The sequence below is a fragment of the Notolabrus celidotus genome, chromosome 11, assembly GCF_009762535.1.
Source record: "Notolabrus celidotus isolate fNotCel1 chromosome 11, fNotCel1.pri, whole genome shotgun sequence".
Taxonomy (NCBI): Eukaryota; Metazoa; Chordata; class Actinopteri; order Labriformes; family Labridae; genus Notolabrus; species Notolabrus celidotus.
This window is the reverse complement of record NC_048282.1, coordinates 19,695,436-19,712,388: the sequence shown is the minus strand read 5'-3', so window position 1 is coordinate 19,712,388 and position 16,953 is coordinate 19,695,436. Positions and strand designations below refer to the sequence as shown.

The 16,953-nt window shown below is 39.8% G+C and overlaps 2 protein-coding genes across 3 annotated transcripts; both read left to right on the top strand.

Annotated features, from left to right (window-relative positions):
- Positions 1-3,947: 3,947 nt before the first annotated feature.
- Positions 3,948-6,785, top strand: zgc:174906 (uncharacterized protein LOC571548 homolog). The gene is made up of 4 exons (XM_034696089.1): positions 3,948-4,216; positions 4,713-5,053; positions 5,137-5,217; positions 5,303-6,785. Exons 2-4 carry the CDS (start codon positions 4,738-4,740, stop codon positions 5,581-5,583), a joined length of 678 nt encoding a protein of 225 aa, XP_034551980.1. The 5' UTR covers positions 3,948-4,216; positions 4,713-4,737; the 3' UTR covers positions 5,584-6,785.
- Positions 6,786-7,882: 1,097 nt separating this feature from the next.
- On the top strand, positions 7,883-14,553 carry znf740b (zinc finger protein 740b). Of its 2 annotated transcripts, XM_034696242.1 has the most exons (7): positions 7,883-8,011; positions 9,683-9,824; positions 9,982-10,221; positions 11,644-11,778; positions 11,869-11,998; positions 12,193-12,311; positions 12,455-14,553. In XM_034696242.1, the coding sequence occupies exons 2-7, from the start codon at positions 9,789-9,791 to the stop codon at positions 12,602-12,604; spliced, it is 810 nt and encodes a 269-aa protein (XP_034552133.1). In that variant the 5' UTR covers positions 7,883-8,011; positions 9,683-9,788; the 3' UTR covers positions 12,605-14,553. The 2 variants fall into 2 exon arrangements, with proteins under 2 accessions (XP_034552133.1, XP_034552135.1); XM_034696244.1 differs by lacking the exon at positions 9,683-9,824 and having other exon boundaries at positions 7,896-8,011.
- Positions 14,554-16,953: the final 2,400 nt, after the last annotated feature.

The following is a 16,953-nucleotide window of genomic DNA, read 5'->3' as shown; positions in this document are numbered from 1 at the left end:
CAGCTGCAGCTGATGCTTTCCATCTACAGTATGTGTCCACTCGACTGTGCACTGCCACTTCTCTTTGCCCCCTGTCTCACTGTCTTCCTGGTGTCATCTCGCTGTTTCACCCTCTTTCTTTTCGGCCACGCTCTTCCCCTGCTCTCTTCTCCCTCAGTCTGGTCTTTCATATATAATGCATGTTAAACAAACAGACATGTCAGAGTCACTCAAATGCATGGCTGTCCTCTCACTGCTCCTTGACCCGCCAGCAGAGGGGGATCACGTCTCTGGGGCTCTGTGTGCACAGCCCAGGTCAGGTTGAAGTAAAGCAAAATCAAACTGTACATACTGCAGGAGGAAAGTCAATGCTGTGCTCTGTTTTTACACTGTCTTTGGGATGCAAGCATTAGCTGTTTATAAAGATGGATGACATGTCTACACCTCTTATCGCTGAAAGAAATTAAGCCAAAACACAACCTTTGCCAGGTGTTGACATCTTGGATTTGGTGCCAGTGTCTGTACAGTAGAGGATCAGCTCTTGGCACTGGCGTCCCTTCCACTTGGCTAACCAAAGCAAACATTTAACTTACCAATAAAACAGCTGAGATCCCTTATGTTGGCACAGCCTACAGCGTAAGCACTTCTTGTGTCATTTTACTGTAAAGCAGACACTTGCAGTTATAGAAAGTTCAGTGTTAAGTTAGCTTAGTTGTGTTTCCTCTTGTTGTTCCCCTCCTTCCCCTGCCACATTTGACAAAAGAGCTGTCAATCACTGCATTACACCCTGTTTTTAGCATCAAATTACAAAGTAGAACTAAAGACAAAATGGCTGTTTGGAAATAAATCAGCATGTTAGAAACTAGTTGTAATAACAACTAAGCGTGTTTCAGAAAATAAATATTTGACATGTATTTTGATTTTGTAGTTTCACCAAGCGGCAACCTCCGGTCTAAAAATATGAGTCCAATGCGGAAGTGCTAAAAACTGCAGTTCATCAAGGATCCACTTGAGGCTGGCTCTGGAAGTACTGGAAACCACATACACACCAATTCAAAAAAGCTGATCTTTACAGCAGAGATAAACATGCTTACAGCCTGGTACAAAAGACGAGTGTAGTCTGGATAGCTCATTACTCGATCGGCACACACTGTACAGGGGTGAATTTTTTTGTAACGCAACAATTTCAAAGATATTGAGATTATGAGTCTCCCAATGAGAGGCCCAGCTGCCTGCGGGAACACTGTAGCTGTTGGCTAGGAGGCTCAAAGCCCGCCTCTTCACGTCACACTCGCTCGACAGCAGCACTATAGCTACAGCACTTCAGAAACAGATGGGTGACGTCATGGATACTACATCCATATTTTATACAGTATATGAGTTTAACCCATGTCCCATCTAGGCAGGTCTTATGACCTACACTGCAGCAAGAGCTCGAAATCTTTTAGCTTTGCTTTTAGAGAGCTGTTATGCCGTCCATCTTTTCCATGCAATCTATGGGGTGCAGCCTAATTCATCATATAACTTTACACAAGTTCTGAGAGAGGAACATTTTTGAGGATTCAATGCAACTGAGTGAAGTCTATATTTTAAAGAAGAGGTGAAACTAAGTAGTCTGCGAATGTTAGGTGAATGATTATTCAGCAGTGATTTGTCTCTTTTGTCAAGGATTTGACCAAAGCTTGTTTACAAAATGTTGATTTTATGCATGTTTGTGTCTATTATTAAAATAAGGTCCCCTGTGTGTTGTTAAAAGGTGTGTAAAGCAGTGTTGGATCCAAACACAATCCATTTTGTCTGTCTGAGTGCTAAAGACTGCCAGCGAGAACTATTTCCCCCGTCTGTTACTTTACATGTAAATCTAATTTATCTGTTACGACATGCAGCGGATAAGCTGCTGCACTTCACTTTTCCTTTGTGTGCGCGCACACATAAACACACACATAATTGCACACTCATCTACAAAATCCCAATTTTCCAGGTGCAGAGGCCTGTAGAATGAAGCCAGGGCCACTCATAAGGAAACTGCATTATTTTCCATCAGCTCTGTGGAGCATCCCAGCTATTATACCATCCAGCACTAGCACGCACATACAGATGGAGTTTACCACTTGACAGAGAGCGCGATGGGGCCTGAACAGCACAAGAGTATGAGTGGGATCGTGCTCGTTCAGCAGCAAAGTAAGTTCATTTTCATATTGCATACAGAATATGCTCCACTTGTGTTGCAGTGATTTAATGCAAAATGACCAAGTGCACATTTCACAGGCACATTATACAGCATTCGGAGTTGAAAGCTTCCAGAGTGTCAACATGCGTCTATTTACTCAGATCAGTAGATCACTGCATTTCAGTCTTCACAATGTAACTTCTTAAGATCTACTGTGCCCATAATGCAAATTTATAGCATAATAAAGTCGTTAGAAGTACATAAAAGTGGATGGATTGTGCGTTTCTCTTCTCTCACCTGGGTGGTAAGAATAAATAATCAGAATAAATTATGCTTCTCCATACTCTTTCCACCCACTGTAGGCAGAGAAAACTGCATTTGTTCAGGCAGCTAATACACACAGTGACTCAGAGTGTATACTGTGTGTGGATGAAACGGGCTCCAGAGGCTTTTCCTCTCACACAAAGCAAATATCTGTCCAAGAATAAGGTATTGATTTGTCATTTCCCAGAGTGGAGCTGAGTAAACAAGCGAAGCAGACATGTGACCGCTGCTCCCTGATAATTGTGGTCCAGTAACACTCAGAGGCCTTTTCTATAAAATGATACACTGACCCAGCATGCACTGTATACCCTTTACCATCTGTGTCACAATCTAATTAACGCACACACACACACACACACACACACACACACACACACACACACACACACACAACGGCACACATATCTTCTGCTTGGTATTCATGAAATGAATCTTTTCAGCTCTGATAAAACACTCAAATATTTATTCCCATGTTTACAGCATTCCACTCTAGCAGTTTGAACAACAACATCTCCCTGCATCAGAATGATTGTTTGAGCTTCTTGTTCTGGGGAGGCCGCTTAGACAGAGAAGCTATTCAGTTAACTGTTAAACTACTTGAATTTATAACAACACCAATTACAGTAGCCGCTTTTTTATTTCTAGCAAAGTAACGTGAGTTGATTCCAGTAAACCAGCAAAACACATTATTTTAGTCTCTTCTATAGATAGATAGATAGATAGATAGATAGATAGATAGATAGATAGATAGATAGATAGATAGATAGATAGATAGATAGTACACTATAGCACTGTAGCAAGTTCTCTTTACTAAGAGATTCCCACTACAGGGAAATTACTAAAATAGTACCAAACTTCCCAACATTAACCCCAGAAGAGAAACTGTCAGTTCTCCTGGGGGAAGGGTCAGCAGCTCCTCTGGCTTCCAAATATGTGTCTGCCTGTCACAGCCTGAGGGACGCACGATCCCATAATATCTGATTTTGGGGGAAGGTATATGAACATACCGCATCAAGTGAGGACACTGAGATATACTGTATGGGTGACACCGTCGTTCATTAATGCGTATAAAATATGTAATATAGTATGTAATGAATATATATGTAATTTATGTGTATGAATTGTATGTGCTTTGGCAACAACATGTATTTGTTCATGCCAATAAAGCAAATTGAATTGAATTGAATTGAATTGAATAGATAGATAGATAGATAGATAGATAGATAGATAGATAGATAGATAGATAGATAGATAGATAGATAGATAGATAGATAGATAGATAGATAGATAGATAGATAGATAGATATGAACCTCTGAGAATTTGTGACAGTGCTGTTTTAAAATGAAAAAATCCTGATTGTTATGTTATTACGCATTTATTGTGTTATTACGCATTTATTGCGCATTATTAAGCATTTTATTACTAGTACAATGTTGTTTAATGCCACCAGATGTCTTCAAGTAATCTCGACCATGTCAGATTAGTACTGCAGTTAAATCTTCCGTCCACTGGATGGAGACAGAAATAAAATGCTGGTGTTAACAACAATTTGCAGACCATCGGGCTGCAGACAACAGACTGATAAACACACAAAGAAGAGAATGCAGCGGGAGAGTAAAGCAGTGGTGCGAGCCGAGCAGCCGAACCCTGTAAACAGAGGAAATGTTTTTTCTCCCGTTTACAATGAGATGGGTTGTTTTTGTGAAGTCGTGTTTCGTTAAGTCCTGCAGTAACAATTGATGGTGAGAGTCTCATGGTTATGGGTTTGTTTGGGTTTCCAAAAAGCTTTATTTGGTGTGAGAGTGAGACTGTGAGGCGCATCTGTTGCAGACCGACAACAGATGCTGTGCAGGTAGAAACCAGGAAGTCCAGACAAGTTCCTATCTACACTATTTTAGTCCTATAGTAATATCATAAAATGGTTTAGACAATCTGTGTGTGTATGTAATATGGCTGCCAAAACGTTTTCAATAAACGACCTTACAAAAATAACAACAAGCCTGTGCGAGTGTCTTAATGGGGATTTACATATCACCCGAGGGTCTTGCCTCTTCCTTGAAAGTTTTGCTTCAAATAAATATGAGAGCATTATAACAACCTATTTCATCTGTACAAAAAAAAACAAAAGACAATTGGGAAGTTGAAGTCTCTTTAAAAGATCAACGATGAAAATTGGTATAACTTTTTGAAAATGATTTCCTGAGTTTTAAAGAATTTCTCTTCATTGTATTTCCCCAGGAGCTGACTTAAGTGACAGTGAGTCATGTCTAAGGAGGAAGCAGCAGAAATCCAGCTGCTCAGAAGCCAGAAGGCCAAGCTTATAGATATTCTAAGTGGAGATGCCGACTTTGTGCTGCAGCATGCAGACTCTCGCTGTCTGCTGTCTCCTCACGGCTACCAGCAGGTGAAAGCCTGTCGTGTTCCCAGCGAGAAGGTGACAGAACTGCTGGATCACATCATTCAGAGAGGACCTGAAGCTGTGCAGGGCCTGCTGAGACTACTGAAGGAGCATGCCCTGCAGGAAACCTTCCCGCTGCTAAGCTTTACTAAGGATCTGCATGCCAACATGCCATCTGAAGGTAGGAAAGAGTCTGCTTAGTATTTTCATCATCTCAGGTTTCAATAATGTAAGGTGAAATATAAAAGTTTCTCTGTTTACAAGGACAAACAGAAACACCAAGAAAAAGAAAATCACTTCCTGAAACAGAGGAGACTGCTCCATCCAAACAGATTAGCAGAAATGGTAGGTCATACTTCACTGAGAATAATTTGCCTAATATATAATAGACACCTTACCTGACTTCATGTTCACTTGTCTTATTTCACAGGTTCTGATTTAGTGACGGAGAAACAGCTTATGACCGTGGCTCGTACCATTGGCAAATCTTGGAGGGAGATTGGCAGACTGGCGCTGGACATCTCATCTGTGAAGCTAGAGCAGATTGAGGAGGACCACTCGCTGCATGTGGAGCGTGTGTTTGCCATGTTGCGACACTGGCGTACCTGTCAGAGGGAGAAAGCCACTGCTGATCACCTGCACAGCCTGCTTAGTCAGGAAGACTGGGCTCTGCCACCTGAGAACATTGACTTCTTGTTGAAGACTGACTGAGGCCTTCATGTTTTTAACAGTTCTTATCTAAAATAAGTGTTTCTGATGTACATTTTTTGATATCATGGAGAAAAAAAAAGGAAAAATCAGGAAAACAACTGAGCATTCATTTTATTTGAATGTAATAACACTAAGGGATCAATTAAGGAAAATTATTTTATTTTTTTATTAAAAAGACGTTTTTATTTCAATGGACAGTTTGGTCTTATCCAAATCAAAGTTCTGTGGTAACACATTTTTGAATGCTGTATTGGGAGATTTTGTAGTCTGTATTTTGGGACATACAAATGTGATTTGACAACAGCTTTAATGACATGTCTACTATTGATCAACGCATCTTTAAAATTACATGAACTACTCTATACAACCTGATGAGTTATCGATCATCTGTCTCCTTTTATCAGGGCTCTTATGCATTATAGCTAGCATTTTCTACTTTCTACACATTGTTCTATACTAATGTAATGAATGTGTACAATGTATGTTAATTCTCATCCAACAATCTTAACTTTAAGGAGTATTTTTGTGTGTTCAAACAATCATAACAGCAGTTGAAGGACTACTAAAGACCCAGCTAATGAGCTCTCAGAGGGCCAACTCATCTTTAACTCTGGCACCAAAATTCACGTGGAAGACCTGGACTGCAAGGGCACTCTTTCTCTCTGCTGGTTTACCAGAAAGTAAGGGACGCTTGATAAAATTGAAAGACCATGATAAGAATGGTGAACAGAGATGCAAACAGCTTATATAATGTGCACCTTGCCTATAATTTAGTTCTGATGTTTCACAAAGTCTTCTGATGAACAAGTTCAGTTGATCAACTTAAAGCAGTGTGTTTAATGCATTCTATTATCACATTAAAAAAAGAAGATACTGGACACCAAATGTTAAGGACCATGTACCAAAATATGAATAAACCCATTCATTAACAATTACCCCAATTTTTTCCATAGGTATTTGAAACATGCCAAGAAAATAAATGTCTATTCATTGGGGACTTCTGATAACTAAGTGTGTCTACTTGCTTGGCCCCATTTGCTTCAATAACTCCAGAGCCCTACGATACAATTATTTTATTTTTAACTCTCTGTCCAAAAAACTTCAGAAAGGTCATCATAATTATAAGTGATGATGGCTATGGCTTCAAATGATTGTTTTCAGTGGTGGGAGAATTATTCAATAAATGATGATGCAAGATGCAAGATTGGAAAAATCAAAGTAGCATTACCGTACTGTGGGAGAATTTTCCTAGAAGTAAAATAAATGCATTCCAAATCTTACTATGCCTCAATGGATGCAGGCTACAAAACAACATAACAGTGTTTATTTCACAGTAAAATGTGGGTAATCTGAGTGTATTTTGCTTTCAAAGGAATGCATGCAAATTTAACAACTGAATTCCGGACACGAACGCCACATTGGAGGGATTTCATCTGCTGTGGGCGGACATGATACAGGAGAGCAAAACTGAACTAACTGGTGAAGAAGGCCAGCTCAGTCCTGGAACCTGAGGAGGTGGTGGCTGACAGAAGAATTATGGCCAAGCTGTCGTCTCTGATGGATATTTTTTTCTATATATATTCTTGTACTGTACACCTTCTTGTTTGCTGCTGTAACTCCATGAATTTCCCCATTGTGGGACGAATATAGGAGTATCTTATCTTAATATCTGGTTGTAATCTGCAGCAATGCATTCGGTTTTACAAGATCATCATCTGTTTGAAGCACTGCTTTCCCATAAAGACCATAGTATGACATTTCCTTTTAGTGTGTAAAGAAACACTTACAAATCCCTTATTGGTATGATTTTTATTTATTTACTTACATTTAAATGAACAAAACAAAACATTGCTGTGTAATAACACGAGCCAAGATATAACCGGTAAATTCGATAATAAAACTAACCACTAACATGTTATGTGCAGAAGGAGACAAAAAAAAAACCCTAACAGGCTTGTCGAGTGGCCCTCCAAAGAAAACAATCAACACAGAGAAAGTATCAGTGTAGAACAGAATATCTACATACAAATAAAAACAAAACAAAAAAGATTAATAAGAGGGAGTAATATTTAAAACAACGATGAAAAGAAAAGAAGGGAAAGTTAAAAACAAAACAAAAAAAACAGAATATTATTTATAAGTTAGGGAAGTAGGGAGAGTATGTGTTTGTAAATGATATGCTATATAAATACTTATACTGACCCTTGTTCTTTCAAAAATTACCCCGAATACCTATTCTACAACTATTCCCTCACAATCATGGCCGCCATCATGGGTCACTTCGCTTCAACCACATGACCTGGCTTCTGACCAATCATCGTGCCCCTTGGTTATCACTTCCGGTGGCGTTTCCTGTCAGTGTTTGTAAACTGAGAAAATTGGAAGTGCGACAAGAAATAATAACCTCCAAAACTCTTTAATTTGAAAGGTAAGCGTGTGGTTTTCCAGCAGTGTTCGCTTGCGACTCCTTCAACGTTTCACGATTTGCAACATGCGTCTTTCTAACATCTGTACCCGGACTGGGGGGTGTTATTTAGTGGTCGGCACTGGGTCCGCACGCCCTGCCTGGCTGTTGTTGTGTTGTCTGGGGAGGGGGGTGGGGGTTCAGTCATACAAGAGTTGTCCCAAAACCCAACTACTGGCTAGCTAGCGGGGTTAGCCCATTCTGTTTAACTGAGCAGAGACTCACCTTGATGTAACTTCACATGCACTACTCTAAATATATATCCCAGACACCCTGGTTACACTGAAGTCCGATTTTAAAACACAGAAGACGACGTTTTATTGATAACTTGCTCGCCAGTTTACGAGCTGTGCTGAAATGCATCAGTTCATAAACAAGATATCATGTTTGCTTTTGCAGGATGAAAACACGACAACCTCTGGTGACCTGTATAGACCTGCGATAACTTAATTAAATTTATTAAAATGTTTCACTAAAGAGATGAACAAGGGTGGATCTGATTGAAAATGTACCATGCATGCTGTTTATTAGCTTTATCATAGTTCAGCTTTTATGTAGCCAATTTGATTTTAAAGATGCAAAAATCAAATTGGCATATTACATTTCTCCTTTACAGGCATCTTACCTTAACCGTCCTGTTATGTTCGTTTCTCTGGGACAGCAATAATGTTCCTGGGTCAATTTGACCCGGGGCATATTCAATTATCCAGAAGTGAAATCTATATTTTAACTCTAATACAAACCATTTAAATCAAGATTTAGTCCATTGGTGTTCTTTAATTCTCAGATCATGGTTCAATGAGGATAACTCACACGTTTTTTATGAAAATTTATGTTCAAATTTTTTTTTAATGTACATTGTAAAGTTCTAAATATAAATACAATCGTTTTACATGACATTGTTTTTTGTTTATTTTATTTCCTTTTTTTTTTGTTTTTATTAAGTGATGTTGTTAAATTAACGCAACACCTCTTCTGTCTCATGCTGCCCAGATTTTTATGCTGCATTTAGCTGGTTTGGAAGGCATATATGACCTAAAATACAGACAATTGAGCACCAATGTTCCATGCATCTGTAACATCCATGACTGATGCCAATGCCTGAAATCCAGTTATTTCGATTGGCTGGCTACTGAACCATTTTACACTACAATGATTCTCTAGTTGGTTTGTCTCACTGAATTCTTCAAGGACAACCTCAAACTTCATATTAGTTCTGGGACATTTTATCATCACTTGAACAATTTAACACTACTTTTACTGTCCTGACTGTACAATACTTTTATGTGTTTCAGTTCCACTCAATCCATAGCATATGTTTTAGATCAGGGGTTTAGGGTTGGATCCTACCTTCACTGTTACTTCTTATTCTTGTGCACTATTTTCAGTTTTATTCTGGATGTCATTAATTTTCTTTGTCTCAATATTGTGTTTTTTTTTGTGGACCATGGAAACGTAGCATGTACCAAACCATTAGGGCTTTCTTGCCTGATTAATTGCACAGACTGATGCTGGAACCAAATTTCTGTTCATACATCAAGATTTGTGAAATCCAACTAAATTGGATGTTTTTCCAGCTCCTGTTTCCAGCATGTAAAAAATGTTGGCCTTGTGTTGTCATACCTCTACTTTCAGGCTTTGCCCCCTGATGATTTGGTTGGGTGTGGTCTCTTCTGTTACCCTTCATCCTGAGTGAAGCCCCCCACTGTTCCCACAAACACACACGCACTAAACCACGGCGATGACAAACCATTCCAACAGGGACCATATGAAATGGGTCAGTGGAAGTCTCATGGTCATCATTAGTTTGTATTCCCAGTCCTGCTGCCACTTTATTTTTGTGGTTACTCTCTCTCCTCTCCCTGACTCCTTGTCTCTTTGAGGGGTCCTGTGGTCCCTCTCTTTCTGCTCTGACATGTTGTTTGTGTTGTCAGGCTGGGTTGCTGGGCTGCGAGGCAGTGCTTTCCAGCATGGCCCTGATGCAAGCCAATAACATCCCAGGACAGAAGAGGATGATGTCACCTTTGGGTCAAGGGCACAGGGCCAGTCCTGAGAGCCTCCAAACACACTCACAGCACGGCCATAGCCACAACCACCATGGACACCCGGGTCACCATGGGCAAGCCCACCACAGCCACATGGGCCATCCTTCAGCTGGGAGCTGTCCACCCCTGGTAAGCGAGAGGGAAACTGGTCAGGGGTGTCTCAAAAATGTACTAAAGACTTGATTTTGAATTTCTATCTAGAAAATGTGCACAAGAGTAATGCTTGTATCTACCTTTTGAAAGAGTGTAAATCACATCAAGTTAAGTCATCAAGTTAGAATATTATATAAATACTGGCCGGCAAATTAAAGAGAAAAACATAGACCTCTTCAGTGTACTCTAGTGTTGTAGTCAAGACCACATTAGTTGAGACCAAGACATGTCCGAGACCAGAGTGCACCGAGACCAAGACAAGACCAAGACATTCAGGGATTGAGACCGAGTCAAGACAAGACCAAGACAGTTAGGGCCCGAGACCGAGTCAAGACCAAGACCAAGACATTTAGGGGTCGAGACCGAGTCAAGACCAAGACCAATGCAGGGCGAGACTGAGACAAGACCAAGACCATTATATGTATGAAAAATCATCATGAAAGTTAACAAAATAAAAGACTTCTGTTTATTTATCTAAGTTTGCTTTGAATACAATTGACAGCAACAAGCAAGCTTTGGTTTTGTCTTTATTGCCTTTCTTTTGACGTGCTGTGAAAGCCTTTTGACTCCTTAATTTTTTATTTGGTCATCGTTAGTTTAACTTTCGATTTAGATTAGAGGTAAAACAACTTTTTCTGTTGCTTGTGATCTCAGGAGAGGATGGAGGTCGTAGTGGTAGCTGAGCAGGATTATTTTGTCGAGCCTTTTTTTCTCATTAGTTGTGCATTTTCTATTTTCTAATAGTTGTAGTGTTTTTATCTGGTGGGTTATAGGTGTTGACTGTGGTAATCCTGTGGCAGGTATTTAGCTTCATTCATTAACGCTTGAGTGCAGGGGGCCTATCACTCACTGTAGCACCGCAGAATTCGCAGTTGTAAGGTTGGAAAAAAATGAATTAATTGAGAAAGAGGTGGGTGGGTGGGGTTCTCTCTTATCACAGTAAAGACAGGGACAACAGTGCAACAGTGGTGGTCTCGACCAGTCTTGATATAAAATACAGAGTCCGCCCAGTCCGAGACCAAGACAAGACTGAGTAAAAATGCCTCCGATTCCGAGACGAAACCGAGACCTTAATTAAGCGCTCTCAAGACCAAGACTGGTCTCGGGTACTACAACACTAGTGTACTCACATCTCTATTAGCTCACCAGAAACAACTGATATACAGTAGATTTAGATGTTCACAATGTATTGACAACGTAAGAGTCAATTTTAATTAATGTATTCATCTAACATTAAGAAAAAAAGTGTAGAAACAAATCTAATGGCTGATTAGTCAGTGAGCAAATCTCAAAGATGAAAATATGGATTGATGTTTTACTCAACTTGCTAAAACATTGTAGTCTGTTAGAAACTGTTTATTGATTTTGACTTATTCTACCACCTTTCTTCCTCAAAAGCTGATCCGAAAAGATGGAGATTATCACACATCAAGAATGATGGATGAGAAGGACATGCAGGCAAACCAGAATATGCAGCCCAAGAAGAAGCACAAAAAATCCGGGTCATCCAACAAAGTCAAAGAGAAAGTGGAGGTAAGGATGGTTTCCTGTCAGAAGTTGGTGGCTAAATTGGCATCTTGATGTTCACTTTGATTTCGACTAATTTTTTATCGCTGTTGATAGCATTTACTTCCACCGATGGACATGGATGATGACAGTTCCTTGAAGGTTCAGAAGAATTTCATCTGTGACCACTGCTATGGAGCCTTTCGGAGTAGCTACCACCTCAAACGACATATACTCACACATACAGGTGAGAGCTCACAGGTCATACGTTTACTTCAGTGTGACTTGTTACCCTTTAGTGTAGTAGTAAGTATAAGACAGTGAGCAGTATAACATGTTTTAAAGCCATGATGGATTTTGAAGTAGTATTTAAATGATCATGTGGATGTGAAATGTGTGGAGAAAGGATGATAAATGGTCACTCTATTTTTTTTTCCACAGGAGAAAAACCTTTCGCTTGTGATGCGTGTGATATGCGGTTTATTCAGCGTTACCACCTGGACCGACACAAGAGGGTGCACAGCGGAGAGAAGCCGTACCAGTGTGACCGCTGCCATCAGGTCAGTCTATTACAGAATACTTTACATGCAATTGACTGCACATACTTAACATCCTGTAGCACTGAGAGATCTCCATCTGCCTGAGCCTAGCAGTCACATCGAATGCAGACTTAAACTAACACGTTTTTTTTGCCTGTCTCTAGAACTTCTCACGGACAGATCGGCTGCTGAGACACCGGCGGCTGTGTACAGTTGGGATCGCTAAAGAGGAGAACCAGTACTCACAGGACTCATCCGGCCATCCAGCCTCCTGGAGCCCCCTACAGCCGTCTAACAACCGCTTGACTGTCTGACCCTCGGCTTCCCAGAGACCTTACAGACAGCAGCATTGGAGCTGAAATGTACTCTACCTTGAAAACAGCCTAGCTTAAAAACAATTTTAGTTTATTCTTGACAGCTCATTCACCAAGCTTGATGGTGGATTTTTGTATTTTTCTACTGTTACATTCATCTCACTGACAAACAGGGGAGGACGACTCTACGATGGTGGACAACAGGACTTGGTATTATGGCAATAACTGAATGAAAACGCACACTTCTTCTTTTCACTGAAAGGTTGTCTGTATTTTTGCTGCCAAGGAGTTTGCAAGAATTTTTTGACCGCATTGACTGTCAGTGTGTCAGCAGCACCTCATTGGCGACCTGTTGACCTGCCCTCTTCTACTCATGGACATTAAAGGACGCACACAGAACTGTGTAGTTTCAAGTCCTACTGATTTTGTCTTCTTTATGCTGCCACTCATGTGCCAGCCACTTCTTGTAAGCTGAAGATCCCAGCAGAGGTAGAAGAGGAAGGAACTGGCTGCCCATACAATATTGTAGGTGTTATGAGAGTTAGAACACATCTGATATTAAACTTAATGTATTATAGAGATAACTGATCTTAAAGTGAAGTGGGCTCAAAACTGAGTTAAATTCAAACTCATTCTTTTTTTTTTTTACCAGAACACAAGTTTTAAACGTATCTTTAATAATTTACAACCTGCTATTAAAAAAAACACTAAAGGCTAACTAGATTCTCCTGGATCTTTACATTTCAAACTAACCATGGCATTAGTTAAGTTGTGTAGAGACTGTTTGCTCACTCATGATCTGTTCTACCTTGTTTTAAAGGATTTTAGGCAACACTCAAAATACAGCAGAAGACTGATACGTCTATGTAGGAGGTCAGATTTCTTGTCGCTCTTGAACAAGCTAGTACACTGTTTCATCATGTTACCTTCATTTAGGAACTGTCTAATCATAAAATAATTGTGTTAACTGTCTATATATGGCAAGAAAACCACTGTTAGTCTTGTTTTTCTAGCACACTGTTCATAAATTCTTCTGACTTAGAAAGACTTCTGTCCTTTCATCATCGTCATCTGGAGTCTGAGGTTTGCTCAAAAGAGAATATTTTTGCAAGATCTAGTTATGGTCTTTAGGCTGTTTTCACACATTTTGATTAAATCTAGACCTGTTCCTAAACCTATTCCCATACGAGCACTGTCAGAGTGTTCTTGATGCCAACTAGCTGAATTAAGTGCTTAGATACAAAAATAAGGTGGCTTATCTTTTGATTTCCTTATCTCACCTCTGTCTTGACTTGACTGAATGTTATCAGATGCAGTGCCATGTCATTTCAAGGTTATCTTTGAGCATCTTCAGTGAAGATGACTTGTTGTATAGAGTGGACAGAGGATTATGTTTGAATGATGAAAGCCTACATTTTTTTTAAGCTCCACTAAATCAGGCGGGAAACACTGGACTGGAGATGTTAGCTTCATTATAGGGGGTTGTATTGTAGACTGGTACTTCTGTTGCTGTCACAGTTAATATATATATTTAAATTGTATTAGGGGTAGAAAATAGTATGTGAAGGACCTACACTCCAACAGAAAATCAAAGTATTTACAAAGTTATAATCCTAGTCTGATTTCTTTTCACATCTGAGAAGCCCGTTGCAAGACATCCTCCACCTCCCATTGGAGGGAATGTGAAAGGGGCCACTCAAGCCCTCTTAGTGTAGTAGCTATGATTTTCCAACTTTTATTTGTTTTTGCATGTATATGTTCAACAATCTTGTAAACATTTTGTTTTTGTAAAGAGCATTTTTAATTTTTAACATGTAAGCCCCAACTTTTGTTTGTCATTTCAAGGGTAAAGTGAAATCAATTTGGAGTCAGTCAATCATTCTGTAGCATGGAGCTTGTAATGGCAGTTTAGGGCCTCAAGTCTCAATAAAATTGTTACACTTTTTAAACAAATGTATGTTGTTCATATTTTCTGCAACATTAGTTCTAAAGAGATTTTTTTTAACGATCCAGATTAGCCCCTTTCCATTTGTTTTCTACACCCTGAGGACTTTCCAACAGGTTCCAATTATTTATTTTGACCCATTAAAGCGGTCTACCTCTGAGCCTCACTCAACATAACAGAGATCTAATTACTTGTTTTCAAATGGTGCATTACTTATTGACTCTTCCAGACTAAAAAAAGAAACATTTCAGAAATTTGTAATACACCAATTGCGTCAGCAGATGGCATCCATGTCCAAATGAGTAGCAATGTTCTCTCTGTTGTGGCCATAAAGATAAAGATAAAGAAAGCCTTGACAATGTTTTTACACAGACTGGTGCCGGTTGGTGGTTTTGGATTATCACACAATACTCAGAGAAAACAAAATCACACGAGACTACAGTGGATAGTCCTCACCTGCTATGATGGATTAAGATAAGATAAGATACTCCTTTATTCGTCCCACAATGGGGAAATTCATGGAGTTACAGCAGCAAACAAGAAGGTGTACACAACAAGAATTTCAACAAGAATATATATAGAAAAGAAATGTCCATTAGAGACAACAGCTTGGCAACAACTCTCCCGTCAGCCACCACCTCCACAGGGTCCAGGACCGTGTCGGCCATCCTGTCCGCCCACAGCAGGTAAAATCCTTCCAATGTGGTTAGGGTTAGGGTTAGACTGACAGTGAACTGTTACTTGAAGCAAATATGTCTTAGGATGCAGGATTCACTTCACCTAACGTCTGTCCAAAGTTTTAGTCAGGAGATCATACACTGACTCTGTAGCCCAGTGGCAAGCTTTCTACTATGTCCACAGGGCTCTTTGCTGCATATTACTTCCTTTCTCTTTTTACACCTTCTTTCTAACCTTCTTCACAAAAAAATAAAGGCAAGATGCAATGCTTGAAAACCATCAGTGAAACAACCAAAAATGTCAATACAGTTATTTTTGGTACATTTTACAAGACAGTTACTGTTTAAAACCAAGGCAATTACTACTTCATCTCTAAAAGTGCTATAATCTACCTTTTTAATGAGTGATGTCTGAAAATTATAGATTTTAAAATAGCCTGTCAACACATTCCATATTTTTCTGACAGCTATATATAAACAAATCTATTCAATTTACATAGTTATGAAGCAAAGATAATTAGCAAATCCTCATATCTAGCGATTAGGGAGCTATAAATTGTAAACTTTTCATATTCAGATAGGATAATTTAAAAAATAAATAGTAATGAAACATTTCATTGATTTGTTATTGTTTTATCCCAATCAACTAATCAACTACATTGCGCGATACAGTTCAGTCACTTGATTCTTTTGATACAAAGCCTTCTCTGCACCACAAGAGGGAGGTCTATCCCAACCAACCTCTCTCAAGAAAGCAGGAACCAGATGGTTTGCGTGCACTGTGCAGAGCCAAGCACTGTGTAGTATTCCTGGGCTGCTTCCATGAACCAATCACTAATGTCACAGCCTGGAGTTGGAGGGAAATATATGACCCAGATTTGCTTTTGCATTCCACCAGTTGAAACTTGAGAGGGAAAGTAAAAATCTCCAGTGAAAGTTAGTCAAACAGGCATATTTTCTAAGTTAGTGAATCCAGTTCTTAAAAAGACATTTAGTATCCTGTAAGGCATTTGATTTGTTTTAAAGGTTGCTGTTAACAGGGATTATTGTTAATCTGTGCAATCAAACAGACATTTAAGTGTGTGGTGATAGCTAAGACCACATTGTGGAGGGAAGAATTTCTTGGAGTACTTTGCCCCGTCATTCCACCTGCATAAGTATTGCTACATCAGTCGTAGGTTAGGAAGTGCAGATCATACCCTTTAGCACCTTCCTCTTTGCTATTGACCAGTTCCTTAATTAAAGCATTAGGAATAGGCTCGATGAGATCAGCCTGAAGGCTGCTGGGAGTGTGCGCTCTCCCCATGGGAGACATCCCCTCCCTCTGCAGTCTGATTTACAGCACCCACAGGCCCCTGACACTTAACAATGGACCTCCTTAAGTGAGGTGGATGGGGAGGAGACCAGAGAACGGGGTGGAAGGGGGGGAGATAACACTCCATCTTCATACACAAAGTGCTGAAATCATCTTGGTCCGAAATCATCTCTGTGAGACAGACTACAGTCCTAAAGGTAAAGTGTAGGAGTGTTGCCTTGTGCTCAGTCTGGCTCACTCTCTCAGGGAGGAGAGCTCGGTGTGAGAGTGATCACCAACTCTCTGCATGCTCACCTCTCCTGTCAGAGGGATACAAAATAGGTCTTACAAGCAGAAGTCTCCCAAACAGGTGGTAAATCCAATCTAACCCTGCATACTGTGGCTCTGTAAACATCTGGGTGATTCAGAGGTT